Source organism: Lynx rufus, unplaced genomic scaffold, assembly GCF_022079265.1.
Source record: "Lynx rufus isolate CCGP_SWC_20201006 ecotype Redwood Valley unplaced genomic scaffold, mLynRuf1.p SCAF_4, whole genome shotgun sequence".
NCBI classification, from domain to species: domain Eukaryota; kingdom Metazoa; phylum Chordata; class Mammalia; order Carnivora; family Felidae; genus Lynx; species Lynx rufus.
The window spans coordinates 896,408-917,574 of record NW_025814856.1 but is presented as its reverse complement, the minus strand read 5'-3'; the positions used below and the strand labels follow the sequence as shown (position 1 = coordinate 917,574).

The 21,167-nt window shown below is 49.6% G+C and overlaps 1 protein-coding gene across 9 annotated transcripts in view; it reads right to left on the bottom strand.

The window, feature by feature from the left end:
- The window catches only part of LOC124523132 (zinc finger protein 791-like), a 45,840-nt gene extending 24,832 nt beyond the window's left edge, over positions 1 to 21,008 (bottom strand). For 2 of the 9 annotated variants that reach the window (XR_006964925.1, XR_006964926.1), the window contains exons 1-2: positions 20,830 to 21,008; positions 1,017 to 1,143 (exon numbers count right to left, since the gene is read on the bottom strand). Coding sequence is in view for 2 of the 9 variants with exons in the window: in XM_047094924.1 (XP_046950880.1) it covers positions 1,017 to 1,182 (166 nt within the window). In the remaining 7 variants the exon portion in view is untranslated. Of the gene's footprint in view, positions 1 to 1,016; positions 3,657 to 19,880; positions 20,643 to 20,829 lie in introns of those variants that run through there. The other 7 variants (XM_047094922.1, XM_047094925.1, XR_006964927.1 and 4 more) reach the window with 6 other exon arrangements.
- Between the last annotated feature and the right edge of the window lie 159 nt (positions 21,009 to 21,167).

Genomic DNA, 21,167 nt, shown 5'->3' with positions numbered 1-21,167 from the left:
TATCTTCAGCTTTGGTATGTTTTCTCAAAATTGCTTTATTTGGAATCTTTTCTGTTTTCATAAAAATTTTAAAATTTCTTGCTCTAGTTCTTTCAAAAATACTATCTGTATATTGATGGGGATTGCATTGAATATGTATAACACTTTTCATAGTATGGGCATTTTCAATAATACTAGTTCTTATAATCCAGGACAATGGTATGCCTTTTTTTATTGTGTCATCTTCAATTTCCTTTAAGTATTTTTAAATGTTTATTTACTATTTTTTGAGAGAGAGAGAGACAGAGACAGAGCATGAGTGGGGGAGGGGCAAAGAGAGGGAAACACAGAATCCAAAACAGGCTCCAGGCTCTGAGCTGTCAGCACAGAGCCCAACGCAGGGCTCAAACTCACAGACCATGAGATCATGGCCTGAGCCAAAGTTGGATGCCCAACCAACTGAGCCACTGAAGTGCCCCTTCAATTTATTTTTTTTTAATTTCTTAATATTTATTTTTGAAAGAGAGAGAGAAAGAGAGAGAATGAGTGGGGGAGGGGCAGAGTGAGAAGAAGACATAGAATGTGAAGCAGGCTCCAGGCTGTGAGCTGTCAGCACAGAGCCCAACGCGGGGCTCGAACCCACAGACCGTGAGATCACGACCTGAGCCAAACTTGACACTTAACCAACTGAGCCACCCAGACGCCCCTTCAATTTCTTTCACTAAATGTTTATACCTCCTAGAGTAAATATCTTTAAACTTCCTTAGTTACATTTAACATAGTATTTTATGGTTTTTGAGGTAATTTAACATGGGTTTGTTTTCTACATTTCTCTGCTATTTTGATAGTAGATACGGAAGTGCAACAGATTTTGGAATGTTAATTTTGTGTTCTGCAAGTCTTCTAAATTCATGTATTAGTTCTAATAGTATTTGGTGAAGTGTTAAGGACATTCTATGTATTGTTTCATATCATTTGCAAATTTGACTTTCTTCTTCCTCCTGAAAAGACCAGTGAAGGTATGGAGCCATCCTTACCCACAGCAGACAGGTTCCTGCAGGTCTCCAGCATCACATCTCTGTAGAGCTTCCTCTGACCACGATTCAGCAAAGCCCACTCTTCCGGGGTGAAGTTCACAGCCACATCCTCAAAGACCACAGAGGCCTGAAACATACCACACACTCTATTGCTGCAAAGCGCCATCTGCACCCACGTGTGTGGGAGAATGAAGGGTGTGGGTTAGAGAATGAAGGGTGTGGGTGACAGGCAGGGAGCTGACTCCATTCCTAGGACCCCTGAGTCACAACAGAGGGTGAGGACAACAGCTGACATGGACTTACACACACCCAATTTACTGGGATATTTACACTGAGACAGATCTGAGCAGACCAGTACTGTACAGACTGAAAAGTGAAATATTCACTCGGACAACACACAGACCGGAGGACACGCGCTTGGCTTGCTCTAAGACGATTATGCCTCGTCATCAGCTCCAAGAACTGGAACCAGAATGTCAGGATGGTGTGGACACTTAGATTCCAGTGCTGCTTGATGGGAGCAGCTCTCGCCCTGGAAGGAACAAGGGCAAGAAGCCTGCTGGAGTCCCCTCTCTTCCGACAGAGGCAGACACGACCCTTTCCCCGGATTAGGTGGGCTCTGGGCACCGACACAGGCCAGGGCCTGGGCGCCTGGCACACCTGGTGTAAGACGAGTCCGGGGCCTTAAGAAACGTGGAAGTCAGCAGGGCCACTGAAACATTTAACCCAGGGCCCAGAATTCAATGAAAAGGGCACCAGAAGGAAGAGTCCCTGAGGGATTGATGGGGACACAGCCACCGCTCACGTTAACACCGGGGGAAGAATCACAGTGTATGGACCGTTTTTAGCAACAGGCCTGAGTGATGGAAAGATACGCAGCAAAGGGCACAGTGAGCACACAGCTGAATGCACACGGGCTCCTGAGTGACCTGCCTCGAAATGGCCACAGGCCCTAACTAACCCCTGCGACTTACAACCGGGCACAGGTCCCACACAGGGAGCATTCCAAAGGTTCCCATGCTCCCTCGTGACCCCATAACTGTAGCCCCGCCTCCCGGCAGACGGTCTCTCCTTTGCCATCCTGCCCGCTGCTCCCTTGCAGGGTATTCAGTAAACTTCTATCTCCTCTGTTCTGCCTTGGGAGAATTCTCTCACCCCCTGAGCTGCGGGCCTCCCCCCTGATCGGGTCACCCCACATTTGATGGCCTTCACAGGGACCCTCTGCTATACTGGGCCTCTCCTGGGATTTCCTAGGAATTTCCTGGGAATTTCCCTTGGTAGACTGACTCTAGTGTTTTCTGGGCAGCTGACAACCTCCACCTGAGGTTCCTCCTTGGTGAGGATCCCAAGTCCCAGGGGGCATCTATGGGGCACCCCTTGCCCAACAGGCTGAGGGATTTCCCCTCTTGCCTTCAGAGCGATCCCTCTCTCCTCTCCTTTGTCTTTTAACCCTTCAAGAGGTCTAACCCTAGTACTCCTCAAACAAAGAGGCCAGGGTGGCTCCACACTCTGTCTGAAGGTGTGAGAGTGAATAGGTTGGACTGCCCATGTCTATGAGGGTGAAGGGCCCCTTTCCTCTGCTTTCTCACTCTGTCCCCCAAGGTCTGCTCCCAATATGTGGTGTAGTTGGCAACAGCAGCCCAAGCCGGGTGAATCCACACGTTATAGACTCAGCTGGGACCCTTTCCTAATGCTGGTGGAGTCTCAGCAGGCTTATTCTTTCAGACCCTTTCCTTAATTCCTTTGTTTCCATGTATCCAGCTGCCATCTTGATCTACAGGGAAACACATTCCTACAGGTCTCAGTGCTGAGTCCTCCCCTTTTTTTTTTTGACCCAGGTTGGCCACCGGGTGTGTGTCTCTCCCTAGAGCAGGGTACACCCCAGCACAGATTTCTATTGCTATTTGTTGTGACACTCTCCTTGATCGCATGCCCCCAGTAAAGTCAGGTGCCCCACATAAGGACATAAGGCCCAGTCCTTCTTCAGGACAGTGCACACCCTGACTGAAATCTCGACCACAAGTCACAGCCTCATTCCCCTTGGTGGGACAACCCTTTGGGAATCAGCAGCAGATCTTTCCCAGTATGGGACAAAGTCCTCTATTCCTATACTCGCCTTTGGGCTGTATTTTTAAAAAGTGGATAAAACATGAACCCCAAGACCTGAGAAAAATCATCTCATCTTTCATGTCATGTGTCCTGGCCTCATACAAACTCCCAGATCAAGACATATGGCCCCACTACGCAACTTGAAGTCTTTTGCCAGAACTCCTCCAAATGCTCACAGGTCCCATACATGCAAGCCTTCATATTCATGGCACTGTCCCCAAATCCCAACCTCTACAAAAACTGCAGAATGTGTCTTCCTCAGACACATGGCCCATCTGACCCTTCAGACATTTTAGATGACCTCTCTTTTATTCCACCCATTGGCTTTCCCCTGCCTCTACAGGAACAGGGGCTCTACTGGACTTAAATGGCCAACTTTAGATTTTTCCCATAGGTATCCCAGGTTAAAAAAAAAAAACAAAAAACAGTGGGCAACAAATTGACTCCTAGTGGACGCAGATGCAACGTATTTGATTTTTTTTTAATTTTTAATGTTTCTTTATTTTTGAGAGAGAGAGAGATACAGAGCACGAGCAGGAGAGGGGCAAAGAGAGAGGGAGACACAGAATCCAAAGCAGGCTCCAGGCTCTGAGCTGTCAGCACAGAGCCCGATGGCAGGGCTCGAAGTCATGAACCATAAGATCATGACCTGAGCCAAAGTCAGACACTTAACCTACTGAGCCACCCAGCTGCCCCAGAATATATTTGATATTAAAGCTAATTTAAGGTTGCTGATGTAACGAAAAGACATGATTTTAGAGTTATCCATACATATTTATTACATATAAAACTTTTATACTAAAGGTCAAATAAGCTCTGTTGCAGTTTGTAAACAAATGATGACTTAAAATCATGGTTAACTTTGTCTCAGAAAGTTCTCATGGGTAATTTTTAAGATAGCTTTCAAAATCTTTCATAACCTGAAACTTTGAAATTTTGCTAAGTTCAATGATAAATTCGGTTTAATTCACTGGGCATCTAAGTCTTTTCTCAATAAGATAAAATACTAACATGTTAATTAGCAAAAATAAGTTCCATCTGCTTTTGGCTTCTTATTGCAGAGAAACTAAAGATACCTGCATCTGTTGGAAAACATACATTGTGCCTCATTTAAAGACTGTGCTATGAAAAAGGCATGTTCCTAAAAACTATGAAATGCGTCCATAAATTTGTCATCTAAAGAATCCTGGTGTATAGACAGTTCTCAATTGGTTTTCACTGGAGACTAAGGTTTCTAAGAGGTATAATTCTTCTAAATGTAACTGAGACTGACCGGAATGGGGAAAGCAAGTCTGTATCTAAGAGAGTAGGAGATATGAGGGATGGGAATACATTTTGTTAAGGTGAAAGAAAGTAATTTTCTCCTAAAATGAGACTGGTTATTTAGAGAAAAAAATCTCAGGACAAACTCTGAGTGCAAAAGAATGTTGCAGACAAGTCTGTGAAGGGACAGCTTTAGAAAGTAATTTTATGTGTGTGTGCTTAGGATGGACTAATATTGAAATAAATTGATTTTATTAAATTTTTTTTTCAACGTTTATTTATTTTTGGGACAGAGAGAGACAGAGCATGAACGGGTGAGGGGCAGAGAGAGAGGGAGACACAGAATTGGAAACAGGCTCCAGGCTCTGAGCCATCAGCCCAGAGCCTGACGCGGGGCTCGAACTCCCAGACCGCGAGATCGTGACCTGGCTGAAGTCGGACGCTTAACCGACTGCGCCACCCAGGCGCCCCTGAAATAAACTGATTTTAAAAGGATACTGCTTCGATAGTAAACATGCACTTTTCTCGCTGGGACAAAGCTTTCTTGGATTGTTGGTCTGGTCTTGATCAAGACGATGTAAACAAAAGTCTTCTTCCTTTCCTTATCTGCCCCCAAAACCAAAGTTTCTATGTTTTGCTTTCACCAGGTCTTTGACTACTTAAAGTTAAAACTTCTCAAAATGTGTAAGATCTGTAATTCTATTTAGACATGTGCTTTAAAAATTTCTGAGAGTTCAAGGGGTGCCTGAGTAGCTCAGTCATGAGTTAAGCATCCAACTTCGGCTCAGGTCATGATCTTACGATTTGTGAGTTCGAGCCCCACATCGGGCTCTGTGCTGATGGCTTGGAGCATGGAGCCTGCTTCAGAGTCTGTGTGTGTGTCTCTCTCTCTGCCCTTCCCCCAGTAATGATCTGTCTGTCTCTGTATCAAAAGTAAATAAACATTTAAAATAAATAAAAATAAAAATTTCTGAGGATTCCAACACACTTTCCCAAGTTTAGAAATTGTAAACGAAGTCTTTTTTGACTAATTAGGCTTGCATATCTGGTATGTTAAGTTACTTGGAAAGCAGGGTCAAACAAATAGTAATAAACCTTAGATTGTATCATTTGAGTGTACACTACAGCTGTTTTGAAATTACATAAAATCCATAAAGTTTAAATATGTTCTCATATAACATCATCACTTGACATTCTAATTAATAAAATACTAGGTGTCAAAGAAATGAGCAGATTTCCTTGTCAGCTATATTACACTGAAGTCACATATCAGATCATGAGTCATGGCCATTTCTATGTTGTTTTGTTTTTTTGTCATTTATATTTATTGTTCTGATGCTCTTGCCAAATGAGTTTTGTCTTCAAGGAGATTCATGAATTTCCAGAACTAATGGGAAAGTTGCATTCAAACAAACAGGAATTAATTAACATAGGACTAAATGAATTAAAGATGCTTATAGTTTTTGTAACTCTTATTTGAAATACTGCTGGTTCTATAGTGTTTGCTCTAACAAACTGAGGAAGTTTTCTCTTGAAATACCTAGGACTTACAGAAATGTGATGAAGTATTCCTTTGTGAACAAATGGAAACATTTCCCTTTTTTCCCTACCTAAATGCCACAGAATTCCGAAACTCTCAGTGAGTATTCTTTCTTTTCCTGTCAAGGATAAGCGTTTGTGTAAGTTCAATGAGCCTCTCTTCTTCTTGTAACAGGACACCATAGGAAACGTTGGTTATCCTACCGACGCTTCGACTGAAATGTCATATTTCAGAGAGACATGGTAAGACAACAGATACTACCAGGCAGCTTTAAAGAAATAAGGTTGACTTTATGCAGCCAATCAAGCCCCTTAGAAATGCTGGCCTGATCCCTTGCTGACAGAGTTCCCAGCAGCCTTACCAGGTGAGTAGACAAAGTCAATTCCTGGCAGGTGCAGGTAACCTCAGGATTTATTCAGGGCCTCAAGAAGAGGTATTCACCTGAATCTACAGGGATTGTAGACAAGTCTGACAGCAAGTATTTGACTTGGCTTCTGGCCTTGAGAGGTTATTAAAAATTCAATCTAGAGATTATTTATAAACATTACAAGCAAAGCAAGTCGTTAAAAAAAAAACTCCTATGACCAATCACTATTCTTTTTATCATTATTATTATTATTTTATATTTTATTTATTTTTGAGAGCAAGAGAGACAGAACACAAGCAGGGGAGAGGCAGAGAGAGAGGAAGACACAGAATCTGAAACAGGATCCAGGCTCTGAGGTGTCAGCACAGAGCCCAACGCAGGGTTCAAACCCACAAACTGTGAGATCATGACCTGAGCCAAAGTCGAATGCTTAACCGACTGAGCCACCCAGGCGCCCCACCAACACATTCTTCCTGAGCTTCTGTGAATAATTAGGCCATGTTTGTTAGTCTTGATTTGACTATCTCTGGAAATAAGGGTGATTTCAGAGAGAATAAAAAATAATGTTTCAATAACACATCTTTGTAGATATTAGATTTTAATACTATTTCTTATAAACCAGACTAGGTCCTGAATTTTTCTGGTTTCATCAAATATTTAGCTAGAGTTCTCCAAACTAAGGTTTCCAACCTTCCATCCTCTTGCCTTAAGTCATTAAAAACCACAACCACCCTTTTTCCTAAAGTCTTGAAAACTGATGCTGGACAACTTGAGGTGAGGTTCAGAGAAACTGGCAAAAGCTCATGTATAAAGAATCATCATGCTTGTTACTGTGAGGATGATAACAAGACCTCATGGACATATGATCATCTGAACAGCCAAAAAAAATGGGAGGAACTCTCCAACATTTTCATAACTCAACTATCACCTTGACCAATTCTGTGTGGCTGGGAGGCCAAAAATCACTCCACAAAATCCCGAATTTCCCCTTCTCCATGGGATTGGCCGTAGACTTCTGGAAATAATGGGTAGCCATTCTTTCCTTATGATATGACTGCATGATGCACTTAGGGATGCCCTTATCTACCAGGACAAGTCACCTCCCACTTGCCAGCAATTCCTCATCATTAGAATATCATTAAGGCTAGGGGCACCTGGGTGGCTCAGTCGGTTAAGCATCTGACCTCGACTCAGGTCCTGATCTCACGGTTCGTGTGTTCAAGCCCCACGTCAAGCTCTGTGCTGACAGCTCAGAGCCTGGAGCCTGCTTCAGGTTCTGTGTCTCCCTCTCTCTCTCTGCCCCTCCCCTGCTCACATTCTCTCTCTCTCTCTCAAAAATAAACAGTAAAAAAAAATTGTTTAAAAAGAATGTCATTGGGGCGCCTGGGTGGCGCAGTCGGTTAAGCGTCCGACTTCAGCCAGGTCACGATCTTGCGGTCCGGGAGTTCGAGCCCCGCGTCAGGCTCTGGGCTGATGGCTCAGAGCCTGGAGACTGTTTCCGATTCTGTGTCTCCCTCTCTGTCTGCCCCTCCCCTGTTCATGCTCTGTCTCTCTCTGTCCCAAAAATAAATAAACGTTGAAAAAAAATTAAAAAAAAAAAAAGAATGTCATTAAGGCTGGACATCAGGCAAAGAAGCCTTCTTGATGGTTTTACCCCTTAGACATTCTGTCACAGGAGTTGCCTCTATCAATGTAACATTGTAAGTAGATGCTTTAACCAAGCACACAGACATCACCTTTAACCAACCCCAACACACGCTCACCCAGAAATTGAGGTGGTCCTGCAAAACCAAACAGCCCTTAAAATCCTGCTGCAGCTCAAGGAGTAACGTATACTTTCATTAAAACAGTGTTGGGGCGGCTGAGTGGCTCAGCTGGTTAAGAGTCTGACTTCTGCTCAGGTCACATCTCCTGGGCCCCACATCGGGATCTCTGCTGTCAGCGCAGAGCTCACTTTGGATCCCCTGTCTTCCACTCTCCTTGCCCTTCTACTGCCTCGTGCACTCTCTCTCTCAAAAAGAAATAAGCAGGGGAGGGGCAGAGAGGGAGACACAGAATCCAAAGCAGGCTCCAGGCTCTGAGCTGTCAGCACAGAGCCTGATGTGGGGTTCAAACCCATGAACTGTGAGATTATGATCTGAGCCAAAGTCGGATGCTTAACAGACTGAGCCACCCAGGCAACCCAACCCGCCCAAAAAAATCGTTTTAAAAGAGTGTTAAATATATGCTCCAGATTACAATAATGTAACAGGATTGCTAAAAGACATGGGTACTCATGTTGGTGCTTGAAAGGATCCCTCCCTCTCCTTTAATAACTGGTTAAACTCCTGGACTGTAGGAAGATTTTGGTCAACTATTAAAAGTCTTTTATTTCAGCTTCTCTTCCTGCTGAATGTTGACCCACCAGGGATATCTCTATGCCCTCATTTAGCAGGAAGAAGCTACTGAAGGTGACACGCCTGCCCTAATGCCAAAGATTTGTATTGTCCACCTGTCAGGGGGATGTCAGGGCCACATTTAGATAACAGGCTTCACCAATGGAAAACTGAGTTAGGCAAAAGGGCCCACAGTGAACACACACATGCATAAAAAATAGGCTCATGAAGTGACCCACCTCGAAATGGCCACAGGCCCCAACTATCCAATGGCCTACTTATAACCAGGCACAGTTACCATAAAAAGGGGAATTTCCATATGTTCCCACACTCCCTCACTCGGCCCTATAAGTCTAGCCCCAAACCACTTCCTGGTGGCCCTCTGCTCCCTCATGGTGCATTCAATAAACCTCTATCTCCTTTGTGCTGCGTCGGGTGAATTCTTACACAACCCACACTGCTGGGTCCCCCAAACATCAGAACCCCCATACGTAATATCTTTGGAGCAATACAAGAAGCCACCATATCATTGAAATAAAGAGCAAACAATTATCATAAAATTATCAAAAGTTGTTTAAACAAAAGACATGTTCCCAAAATCTAAGGACACAGAACCCCAGCTACATCAGCTACAACAAAGGCAACACCCCTTCGTCTGGGGCTACAACGTGGGTTTGCTAGTCACACAGCTGACACGAGGCTTGTGATCTAAACAGGTTTTTAAAAACTCATGTAACAACAATAAAAAAGACAGTATAAAGACAAATAATACAACTAAATAACGGACAAAGAATGCGAGTACACATTTCCCCAGGAAGATACACAAATGGCCAAAAAGCACATGAAATGATGCTCGATGTCACCATCATCTGGAATCCATCCACAAAATTTAATTGTGCACAGACACGTCTAACCTACTCTATGAGGCCAGTTTATGGTGATACCAAAACCAGTCATATATAAAATGGATTCTACAACGTGACCAAGCGGGATTTATCTGGGAATAAAATGGCTGGCTCACCAAGCAAAACCGCAGTCGTAAACTTCATGAACAGAAGACAAACAAAAACCCCGTGATCACTTACACACAGAAAAGGTATCTCCTTGAACCCACCACCCTCTCTTGACAAAAATACTCAGCCAACTAGGAACAGAAAGGAACTTCCTCATCCCGAAAAGGGGCGGCGGGGAAAAGTCCACACCTAACATTTGCGCACCCAGACACTTCTCCAAAGAACATATGCAAATGGCCAGTGGGCCGATGAAAAGATGCTAGACATTCGTCACGCGGGACACGCACCTCGAACTACCAGCAGAGGCCCCTTCGCACCCACCACACTGGCTATAAAGACGCCCCAGGAAGCGCCGCCGAGGACGTGGGCAGGGCGCATTCTCCTTCATTTATCCTGCTGCGGATGTAAGCGGGGGAGGCCGCTTTGGAAGAGTCTGGTGGACCCCCAACATGAGCAACGTGGAGTTCCCACCCAACACGGCAGGTCCGCTCCTCGTATCCACCTGCCCCAGACCAGGGAGGACGAGCGCCATCACACACACGCGTGCGCACGCGCTCTGCTCTCCGCGGCACGACTCCCGATCGCCCGCGATGAAAACCACCCAGAAGCCGGGGACCTCTTCCAGGCTGAGTAAAGGCGACACGACTGAAGTGCAGTCAAGAGTCCACAGGGGAAGCTCCCCAACCTGCCGCTCAGGGCCAAGGGCAGACACAACACGGAGAGACGCACCTGCACACCCGTAATGCATCACTGCTCATGCAGGAGGAAGGAAGATGATTTCCTGGGGTGGCAACAGCCCACCCAATGAGAGACGGTCACAGCCCAGCCAATGAGAGAGAGCCAGGGCTCAGCCAGTGAGAGCCACAACCCAACCCATGAGAGACGGCCACAGCCCTGCCAATGCAGGATAGTAGCAGCCCAGCCAATGAGAGGCAGTCATGGATCACCCAATGAGAGATGGTCATAGCCCAGCCAATGAGAAGCCCCTGAACGTAGAACCCCCCCCCCCAGTTTGCTCCAACGGACTTCTTGTTTGCACAGCCCCTCCCAATGCCCCCTCTCCTCTAGAAAACAGTAGCCCTCCCTATAGTCCTCCCCTTTTTTCCTCCAGATTTGCCTGTGGTTTTGCTGTGGCATATGTGTCCCGAAATACAATTCTCTGCTAGTCCCAGATAAACCCATTTTTTTTCCTGGAAAAATACCTGGTTTTAAGGTTAACAGTTACTTGATCACTGGTGGACCCACAAAAGACCCCAACCACTCCGGGCTGGCGAGCAAACAGGCGCGGGTCCCACTGCGCTGCTTTCTCGCGGACCCTGAAGCGGAGGGTAAGTTTTGTGCCAGGATCAGAGCCCCGCTCCCCGGGTCTGCGCTGTCCTGTGTCTGTGCTCTCCGGGGTTTATTGGGGACCTGTCTTAGGGGCTTGTCCTTTCTGAGAGAGCTCATTTGGCTTTTGTTCCGACTACTTTTCAGAACTGGACTGTACCTCTTAGAACCGTACCTGTTGGAAATGTGCTAGCCCTTGGTCTGATTTCTTCTGTAAAGAGGCTACTCCTGCAGAGACTAGTGTTTATACATTTTATTCTGGTCTAGAGAAAACCACCATGAAATGGATTCCAGACATCATGAAAAGAACAGCTTTAAATCCAAATGACAGCCCTGCCTTAGTTTATTTTTTTTTTTAATTTTTTTTTCAACGTTTATTTATTTTTGGGACAGAGAGAGACAGAGCATGAACGGGGGAGGGGCAGAGAGAGAGGGAGACACAGAATCGGAAACAGGCTCCAGGCTCTGAGCCATCAGCCCAGAGCCTGACGCGGGGCTCGAACTCACGGACCGCGAGATCGTGACCTGGCTGAAGTCGGACGCTTAACCGATTGCGCCACCCAGGCGCCCCAGCCCTGCCTTAGTTTAAAGCTAAGTTCTCTTTTCTGCTTATTATGGATCTTTGATAAGAAATACAGTTGCTGAGAAGTCTGTTTTGCTTGCCGTTTGCTACGAGCATTGTGAAACCTTTCCTGAATGTAACCCGCTATGTAATAGAATAAGTTGTGAAACTTCCTAAATGTAGTCTGGGATGTAATAGAATAAGTGATTGTACATGAACTAACCGGCATTTCTCGCTTCTGTAAACCTGCTTGCTTAACATGTTTTCCCCTTCCCCTTGGTTCCTCAGGTACTTGAGAAAGGGGAGAAACGAGAGACCCGGGCAAACTGTTTGCCTAGTCATCCTGGTCTGTGAAAAACAAACTTAGCTTCAATCCGCTTGCTTAACCAGCTTGTTCCGCTTCTGTACAACTGCTTGGCGTAACCGCGAAGAATCCCTAACTTCCCCATAACTTATTTGTACCTGTCTATAAAAAGGCTGTAAGAACCTCACTCGGGGCCTCTTAGCGTCACCGGCAACGAGTGCGCGGAGGTCCAGGTTCGAACCTGCAATAAACGACCCTTGCCGCTTGGCTTTGGCTTATGACTCTGGTGGTCTCTTGTGGGGGGTCGCAACCTTGGGCATTACAATCAAAGCGCAGGGAGGGGGGGCTCCCACCTGGGACCCTGACCAGTCTTACGTTTAAAAAGCCATGGTGCGTCCTCATGTGCATTTCTAAAAAATGAACAACTGAACCAAATGTAATTTAAAATTACAATGGCCTTTATGGGGAACTTTCAATCTCCCCAAACTTGTTTTATTGAAAATTAAATTAGGAAGTCATGACTTCAGAACATTGAGTTTGATACAGATTTTATTCGGTACCTCAAGACTTGCAAATATTTTCAGGATCTAAGTGTGCCTCTTTGCAAAAGACTATTTCAAATGAACGGAGGCAAACAACTGAAATACAACAAATGGCTTCCGAAGTGTCTTTTTCTCCCACCCCGACTTCACTGCTGCAGACACCCAGCGGCTACTCTACACCCAGGACCTGCCTCCAACCACTTTCCTCAACAAGCTCTGAACGTCCCTTTTCTTCTGAACCTGCCCTTGATCCGTCCTTACCTCAACCTGTTAACCAGGCCTCTTTATTTTTTTTTATTTTTTTTTTTAAATTTTTTTTTTTCAACGTTTATTTATTTTGGGGACAGAGAGAGACAGAGCATGAACAGGGGAGGGGCAGAGAGAGAGGGAGACACAGAATCGGAAACAGGCTCCAGGCTCCGAGCCATCAGCCCAGAGCCTGACGCGGGGCTCGAACTCATGGACCACGAGATCGTGACCTGGTTGAAGTCGGACGCTTAACCGACTGCGCCACCCAGGCGCCCCTAACCAGGCCTCTTTAAAGGGAAGGCTTCTCAAGATCTAAAACCCCACTTTTCTCATGTTCCCTGGACTAAGGCAGAAGTTTCCAGAAATGCCTAGAACCCCCATAAGCTCGCTGAAGAACATAACACAGCTATTCAACTGGGACACACCAACAGGGTGTCCCAGATTTAGATCAATTAGTCCACATGCGTGTTGCTGAGGCCCAGGCCACACATGGGATGAAACTAACCCGCGAGACACAGACGCCCACTTCTGGAAAGATGCTTATGACACTCACTGGAAACCCCCACCGGGCAATTACAGTAGCTTTTCCTAAGATTGTGAATTAAAACAAAATCTAGATTTCCACACAAAAGCCTGATGAACCTGTACGTGGCTGTTGTAACAGACTCCAGCTTGTCTTCAACATAACTTCAGGTCTTTCTTCACATGTGAAATCTACCCAGGCAGCATTTAATGGGCTGAACTGGGATCCTGCGTTTTACTTAAAAGGCCCAAGATGGAATGGGACTCCACGTCCACTGCATTTTAGTTATTTTGGCAAACAAGCGGACTCACACCCCACGTGGAGGAAAGACAGCCAAAATTCTTAATTCTCACCTACGGCAGCTGAAGCCTCCTAAAAACCAAACACCTACGGTTCGCGCTACGATTGCAAACAGGGGGACATGTGAGAGAAGGTTACCAGCAGCCTGAATGCTCCAGGTGCGGGAGCCCTCCTCCCAGCCCTTCCCAACCCCTCCTCATTGCCAACATCTGGGCCCTAAGGACCACAGGGGCTCTGCCCCAAGTTCCCTCTTGATCTCTGACATGTCTTCAACGCAAAAAATGGAAGCCAGCTCCAGGAAACCAATAGGCAAACTTCTGTTCTACTTCAAAGGGACGTTCTCCTAAAAAATAATTTCGCAAAACTGACCAGAGGTGTCCCCAAAATGCGCCCCAGAAATGGAAACACTTTATTAGAAGTCCAACTGTTACTTCGAAAAGAGGGAGAACTCTGGTTTGGGCCAAAGAACAGTCTGGCCCTAGGAGCTAGATTCTACAATATTCACTACTCACCACTGAACACACAGTAGAGCAGCGGCCTCCAACAACAGGAGAGTGTTCGAGAAGTACTCGTGGAGAAAGACTGAAGCCACAAAAAAATGTGACAACCTCGCTGGTCCCACCTGTCCGGTTACAACCCAGGGAAACCCGTTTGCATGAATGGATTTCACGCAGCCCCCTCTCTCTGAATAGGAGTGTTAGTCACAGTTCATAGGTTATCTCACTGGCGGAAGCCTTCTCTTGTCGACAGCCCAGGGCCTGTCCTGTGGCTGCAGTGCTGTGAGAAAAGGGCGTCCCCACCTGGGGAACACCTCGCAAACTTCACAGGGATCCGGGAGCCCAGTTTGCCAGCCAGGTGCTGTTCTGTTCGGCCCGTCTTACACCTTCGCTCTGCGTAACACCTAGGATCCTCGGGCTCAGGTGGGCTCACTGAAGGCACTACTGCTACTCAAGGGACACCCTGTGTCCCAAACACCGTGTCCAAAAGCACTGGGGTTGGTCCTTTTCCATCTCACACCCCCCTCCAGAGCCCCCCCCCCCGACTCCCACCCTGAGAAATCACAGCACGGCCAAGGCACTGGTCCTCGCTCCTTTGACTCTCGGTGACAAAAAGGTGTATACGTTAGTATTGGAAAAAATTAATAGCTTCTTACCAAAATAACCATGCCGTGGGAGAGCCACGTTCACAGTGCCCTCCCGGGGGAGGAAGACCCTGAGGCCTCCCACCTTCCAACTCCGGAGATTTCGTCTACTGACGAGACCCCTCCTGGTTCTCTCCGGCCTCCCTGGAAAGGCCCCCCGTCAGCATCTGCCCGCCAGCCCCTGTGTCACCGCACTCCAGGGCACAGACCCTGGATGCATGTGGCACGTGTAGACACACAGCAAACCCTGACTGCCCTGCACACCACATGGTGACGTGACGGGAAAGGTTTCCCGAACGGCAGCAGATGACATCTGTGCCACAGCCTTCCCGAGAAGTCCGGCCCTGGCTTGGGGCCCTTTTTCTCACTGTTGCTTCTTCTCTGTTTCATGGAACTCTCTTTGTGGGGTTCTGGCCTTTCAGGAAAGGGCTCATCAGGATCCCGAGACAAATGAACCGGTCACTTGCCTTTTCTCACGTGTTAGAAGGCTCTAAATTCACAAAAGTCTTTCCTCATCCGAACTATTAACTGATGCCGTCCTATTACCCAAATTCATGGTCTCTCCATTCACAACCTTACAGGCTGCATTTCTGGGTAACATGTGGTTCCAAACTGCACTTTTGAGAACACTTTTTAAAACATCTTTCAAGTTTTGCTACTTTTTCAGAAACTTCACCACTAAGCTTTGTGTCCCCCCCCCCCCCCGCCCCCGGCACTGTCTCCTCCCAAATGCCCTGGGTTCGTTCTCTCCCTCTGGGTCCGTGGGATCCACCATCTGCCCTCACGGTGGCCCAGGCGGGGACTTCCAGGAGGCAAACAGGACTCCGGGTCTGCCTCCACAGGGAGAACTTTCTCCCCGGGGTTGGAATAAGTGGCAATAAACATTTCAGTGGGCTGCCTTCAGACCCGGGGTCCCGGATTAGAACAATCCATAGAGTTATGCTACTTTTCTTTCATATTTTATTGCCGGTGAATCGTGTGATTCATACAAGTACACGCTCTGCAAGGCTGACACTGCTGATGCACACGGCCTAGATGACAAGTGTCTGACGGCATCTCCCTCCGAACCGTCCCTGTCACTCAGGTGTGGCCTCGACTGGTTTCCACTGCTCTGCTCGTTCCAACACGAGACACGCCAAGCGGGAGACGTCCTTCCTGGCGCTGAGGGACAAATCCACTAAATACAGCAAACCCGCCTCTCACTCCCAGATGCTTCCGAGGAAACACGGAGGTCAAACAGAGGAAATGGAGAGATTCGCCCACGGAAAGCTCCTTAGGGACGGAGTGGGGGGCCGGCAGGGGGCGCCCTCGCGTCCGGCCCCGTCCTCACCGGGGGCCCCAGCCGCAAGCCCAGCACCCTGCAAGCCCAGCCTGCCTCAGCTGGGACGCCGCCTCCCCACCCCCACCCTGCCAGTGGGAGCCACCGTGCTTCCAGCTCTAGGTTCTTCCGCATCCCGTGTTTCCATCCCGGCCCCTCCTGGCCTCTCTGGGAGAGCGCCCCTCTCCTCTGTTCTAGTAACTGCCTGTGGTCCTGTGGTACCTTACACGTTCAGAATTAATTCCCTGCTGTTCCGGAACAAACTCAGTTTTGGGGGTAAAGTAAGTGACAGTTTCCATTTACAACTTACCAGTAACTAGAACACGAGGCAGCAACAGACAGACGGATAAACAGCCTGATTGACAAAGAAATGCACAGACAGGCGCCCCTGACTCTAGCAAGTGGGTATACGCTCAGCGGGTGCCACAGGGCATCAGCAGAGATGGGGACACTTGGACACATGGGGCCAGGGAAGGCTGGTTATCTAAGGGGTAAAAGGAATCATCAGATTCACAGACAATAACCGAGTCTGGTGGATTTAACTGGAAACAAGAGGAACACACGGACAGAAAAGTTCCAGCACGTGTGATCAGACCTGAGCGATGGAGGAGTTTTCTCACAGAACAAAAGAAGGTCGTCTACACAGGAAGAGACCGGGAAGTTCAAGTCTACTAACAACGTGAAGGGTCCATCCACACAGACAGCACAGAGAAGTGACACACCCTGACCTGGACAAAACACAACACGTAGAAATGAAACAGACACATGTCCAGGACGTGAAGGAAACAGACCATCAGGAAGCAGACACGTGAGATACAGGAGACAACACGCTGGAAATGCTTCCACGGAAGAGGAAACCCACACGTGAGAAATGCTCAGCCCTGGAGGAATCAGATAAACCAACGTGCGACGTCCAGGAGACCCCATGTCACACCCGCGAACTAGAAAACAGGAAGCCAGAAGGGACAGGACCCAGCACTGACGTGTGGTTCAGACTCTGCACCCGCGTTTCCTACTAACATATAACTTACTCATGAGCTACAATATGCAATATGTGAGACAGATCAGGATCACAGTTTTACAACCCTGGACCCTGCATGGAACCGTCGCTAGCATTTGGATGAATCTTTTTTTTTTTTTTTTTAATATTTTTGGGACAGCACAAGCAGGGAAGGGGCAGAGAGAGGGGGAGAGAAAAGGGATTCTCCACTGACAGTCTGACAGAATTGAGCTGCATGTGAGGCCTGGCCTTGACCTCACAAACCCGGAGATCACCACCTGAGGGGAAGTCAGCTGCTCAACCAACTGAGCAACCCAGGTGCCTGGGATGAATCCTCTGATGCATGACTCCACCCACCTGGCATGAAGGTGTGGCGCCCCCTGCAGATCCCCCCCAACCCTCATGGAGAAGGACAGTTCTGTCCTGAGACACTTTTCCCCAGGGGACGCTCTCTGGATCAAGCCCCCAGTAACCCGAGTCAGCAGGGACAGGAACGACCTGACACACTTACCACCCTCTGCCCTGAAGGGGAAGAAAGGAGGCAGAAAGAACTCGGGCATTTTACACCTACTCAACGTGAGGCTGGAGGAGGACAGAGCCATCAGTGCTGGGCTGGACAGGGACAGCGCTGCTCACAGGTGACAGGTGACCTGCAGACGCCTACCTGAGCCCTGTGCTCCTGGGTGGTTCAGTTGGTTAAGTGTTAAATCATGTGAGTCTTGATTTTGGTTAGGGTGGTGACGTCATGGTTCGTGGGTTCGAGCCCCACATCGGGCTCTGAGCTGAGGGTTCAGAGCCTGCTTGGGATTCTCTGTCCCTGTCTCTCTGCCCCTCCCCCTGCTCACACTCTCTGCCTCAAAATAAAATAAATTTAAAAAGAGAGAGACAGAGAGAGAGAGAGAAGACTCACAGGAAGTCCCCCTGGCTCACCCACGACAGGGCCATGCACAAAGCCCCCAAATCCACACTTTGTGCCTCATCCACGATCAGCTCAGCTGCTTGTCCCCGGGACCAAGGGGCACAAAATGCTGGCTGGTCCCACTTTGCTTTGGCTTCTCTCCTTCCTCCAGACCCCTGAATGTGGGCTTGCTCTCAGGCTGAGCCACACACAGACCCTCCTGAGGGACAGGGGGACAGGCTGGCCTCAGGGAACCCCAACGTCAGCACCACACCTGTTCATGCCTGGTTTCTTTCCTCCTCTCCTCCCTTCTACATGACTCTTGAGACACTCGCAGGTCTTAAGCTCACAGTGTCGATGTAGCCCCTGCCCCCAAATGCAACTGCCCCCCGATCCCCTGCATGGCCCCTGCCCCTGATACTACAGTCCTCCTCCCCCCTGCACAGCCCCTGCCCCTAATGCAACTGCCTCCCCCGCTCCCTGCACGTCCCCTGCCCCTAATGCGACAGCCTCCCCTGCCCCTCTGCCCCTAATGCAACTGCTCCCCCTTCTCCCTGCACAGCCAGTGCCCCTAATGCAACAGTCCTCCTACACCCCTGCACAGCCCCCGCCCCTAGTGCAACAGCCCCCCCGTGCCCTGCATGGCCCCTGATTCTAATGCAACAGCCCTCCCTTCCCCCTGCACAGCCCCTGCCCCTAATGCAACTGCCCCCCACTCTGTTCTCAGCCCCTGCACCTAATGCAATAGCCCCCCCCCGCCCCCTTGGACAGCCCGTGTCCCTAGTGCAACAGCCCCCTGCCTCCCTGCACAGCCCCCACCACTAATGCTACAGTCCCCCTCCCCCTGCACAGCCCCTGCCCCTAAAGCAACTGCCCCCCACTCTGTTCTCAGCCCCTGCACCTAATGCAATAGCCCCCCCCCCGGAAAGCCCGTGTCCCTAGTGCAACAGCCCCCTGCCTCCCTGCACAGCCCCCACCACTAATGCTACAGTCCCCCTCCCCCTGCACAGTCCCTCCCCATAGTGCAACAGTCCTCCTACCCCCCTGCACGGCCCCTGCCCCTAATGCAACAGTCCCCTCCCCCTTCTTTGCAGTCATTCTTCTCAATACAGGACTCTCCTTACTCAACTCGGATTTTTCTTTTGACATTGGTTTGACCAACTGTCCACGACCTCCCCTTTCCTACCCAAACTTTGCCCAGGCCGCTGTGCTCCCCACAGATCCCTGAACTGCAGGTGGCCCACACGCTGAGCATCCACTGAGCTGAGGAACAAGGCCCTGGGGACCTGAGCCACCGAGGCCTTCCTCCACCGCAGGGGCCAGATCCTGACACTGGGCCTTCCTGCCCATCCCCCTCTCGCAGAACAGCCAAGCCGGTTCTGTTTCACTGGAGGGTCCCTGAGTTGGGAGCTGGTCCCTGTTGGAACCGATTGTAATAAACTGTCCTCAGCCAGGCGCAGATTTGAGGTCATCTCCCAAGTCGGTCACCAGCTAGACCTCAAGCTGACGAGCTTGTACTCACAGACCTTTGCCCCACGTTTCCCTAAGCTGTCCTTTCCAGCTGTCCTCTTTAACTCAGGCAAATGACAGAAACCTGCCCCTGGAGCAGACCCACTGCCCTCACCAGACCTCCAGGGCCCCAACCTCCCTATCCAGTTTGAGGAGCCCCGGGATTCCTGTCGGTGCAGAGGGACCTGGAGGGACCTCTGGAATGACCACCAATTACCTTTACCTCATTATCACACTGAAGTCTCCACTGGGGGAGGAGCACAGCCTTCTGTACATGACTTACTTCCTGGGGACAGGCCTGCTGCCCCAAGGCCCACCCGCAGCACCCCTCCTTCCACCCCACACAGGACGAGGAGGCTTCCCCATGGAAATATCCATCCCAGCCCTAAACCAGAAGAGCCCATCCACCCTCCCTCCGGGGAGTCAGGGCTTTGGAAGTTATTTCCTGTGATCTACTGATCTCTATCTGCTGCTAATAAAGTTTTCTTCCTGGGACTGCTCAGTGTGGAGCAGTTTCTGACTCACCAAGCAGAGAACTCAGGTTGGTTGGGTGACAGGTCCACCGTGGGTCCCCCTGGAAGCTCAGCGGGTTTAGGGGGTGCCCAGAAAAGCAATCGTTTTAGGACCCCAGCTCCATTCCGTGATCTACGCCTCTCCGGCTCTAATTGCCCAGCACACCCCTTGCAGAACTTCCTGGTCCGGGTCACAATCACAAAGAAATGGAAAAACAGAAGACCAATCTCAGCCATTTACGACTTGAAGGGAACAGCGTGGAAGCAAAGACTGACAGTCTGCACCAGGCCAGGAAACAGCCAAACCCGTGAAACTCTCCGCGCCGTTTCCAAAGTGAGAAAACCCTGCATTTCTTACCCGAGATCGCAGCCCAGGACCCCATGCGCGTGCACCTGCTCCCTCAGCGCGCGCTCAGCCCCGGCCCCACGTCCCACACTTACCTCCGCTGGATTCTAACGTCCAAGTCTCAGCCCCCGGGAGCAGCTCCGGCTCCGTGACCGTCACACTGCACGCGTGCTTTCTGGGCACGTCTTCCAGCTCGGTCCGAGCGACCTCACGCCCGCCTAGACTGCCCCCGACAAAGCTCCCCTTTCTGAATATTCATCCTCACCCTCCATAAAAGAAAAACCCTCTTCCCTGCTGGGGAGTCGCGGCTTCAGAAACTATTCCCTGCGGCCTCCTTATGGCTGCAAATAGTTTCCTTTACGAGACAACTCACCCGGACAGTCTCTACCTGTCCCCCACCGAGGAGCAAACTCCTGCTTAGTCAGGTCGTCGCACACGCTCCCCGAATCCCAGGCCTCCCCACCCCCACCCTCCCCCCTGCCCTCCCCCAGCCTCCCTTCTCCGTTCCAACCGCCCAGGAACCAGGTGCGGACCCCTGGGGACGGGGACACCCCGCCGCGGCCGCTTCCACCTAGCTCCGGCTGGTCCCATCCGCCCCGCCGGCCCGCGCACTCACCATCTCGGGGCCCCGCTCCGCGTCCTCGGGGCGTCCTCCTACGCCGCGCACCCCCGCAACCGTGGCAGCGCAGGATCCGACTGCGCCAGCCGCCCCGGCTGAGAGCCACACCCACCGGGCTCTCCCTCGGGCCTGATTGGATGGTGTACAGGTCCCGGGCCCTGATTGGGCGATCCTTCAGTCCCTGCGATCTGATTGGATGGTGTTCCGAAGATAACTCTCCCCGAATCTGATTGGATATTGGTCCTGCGGCTGATTTCCTCCCCCTCCCAGGCCCGCCCCCTGCCCCTGAGTGACAGGCTGGCGGTACACACGTGTCCGATCCCCCTGCCCGAGGT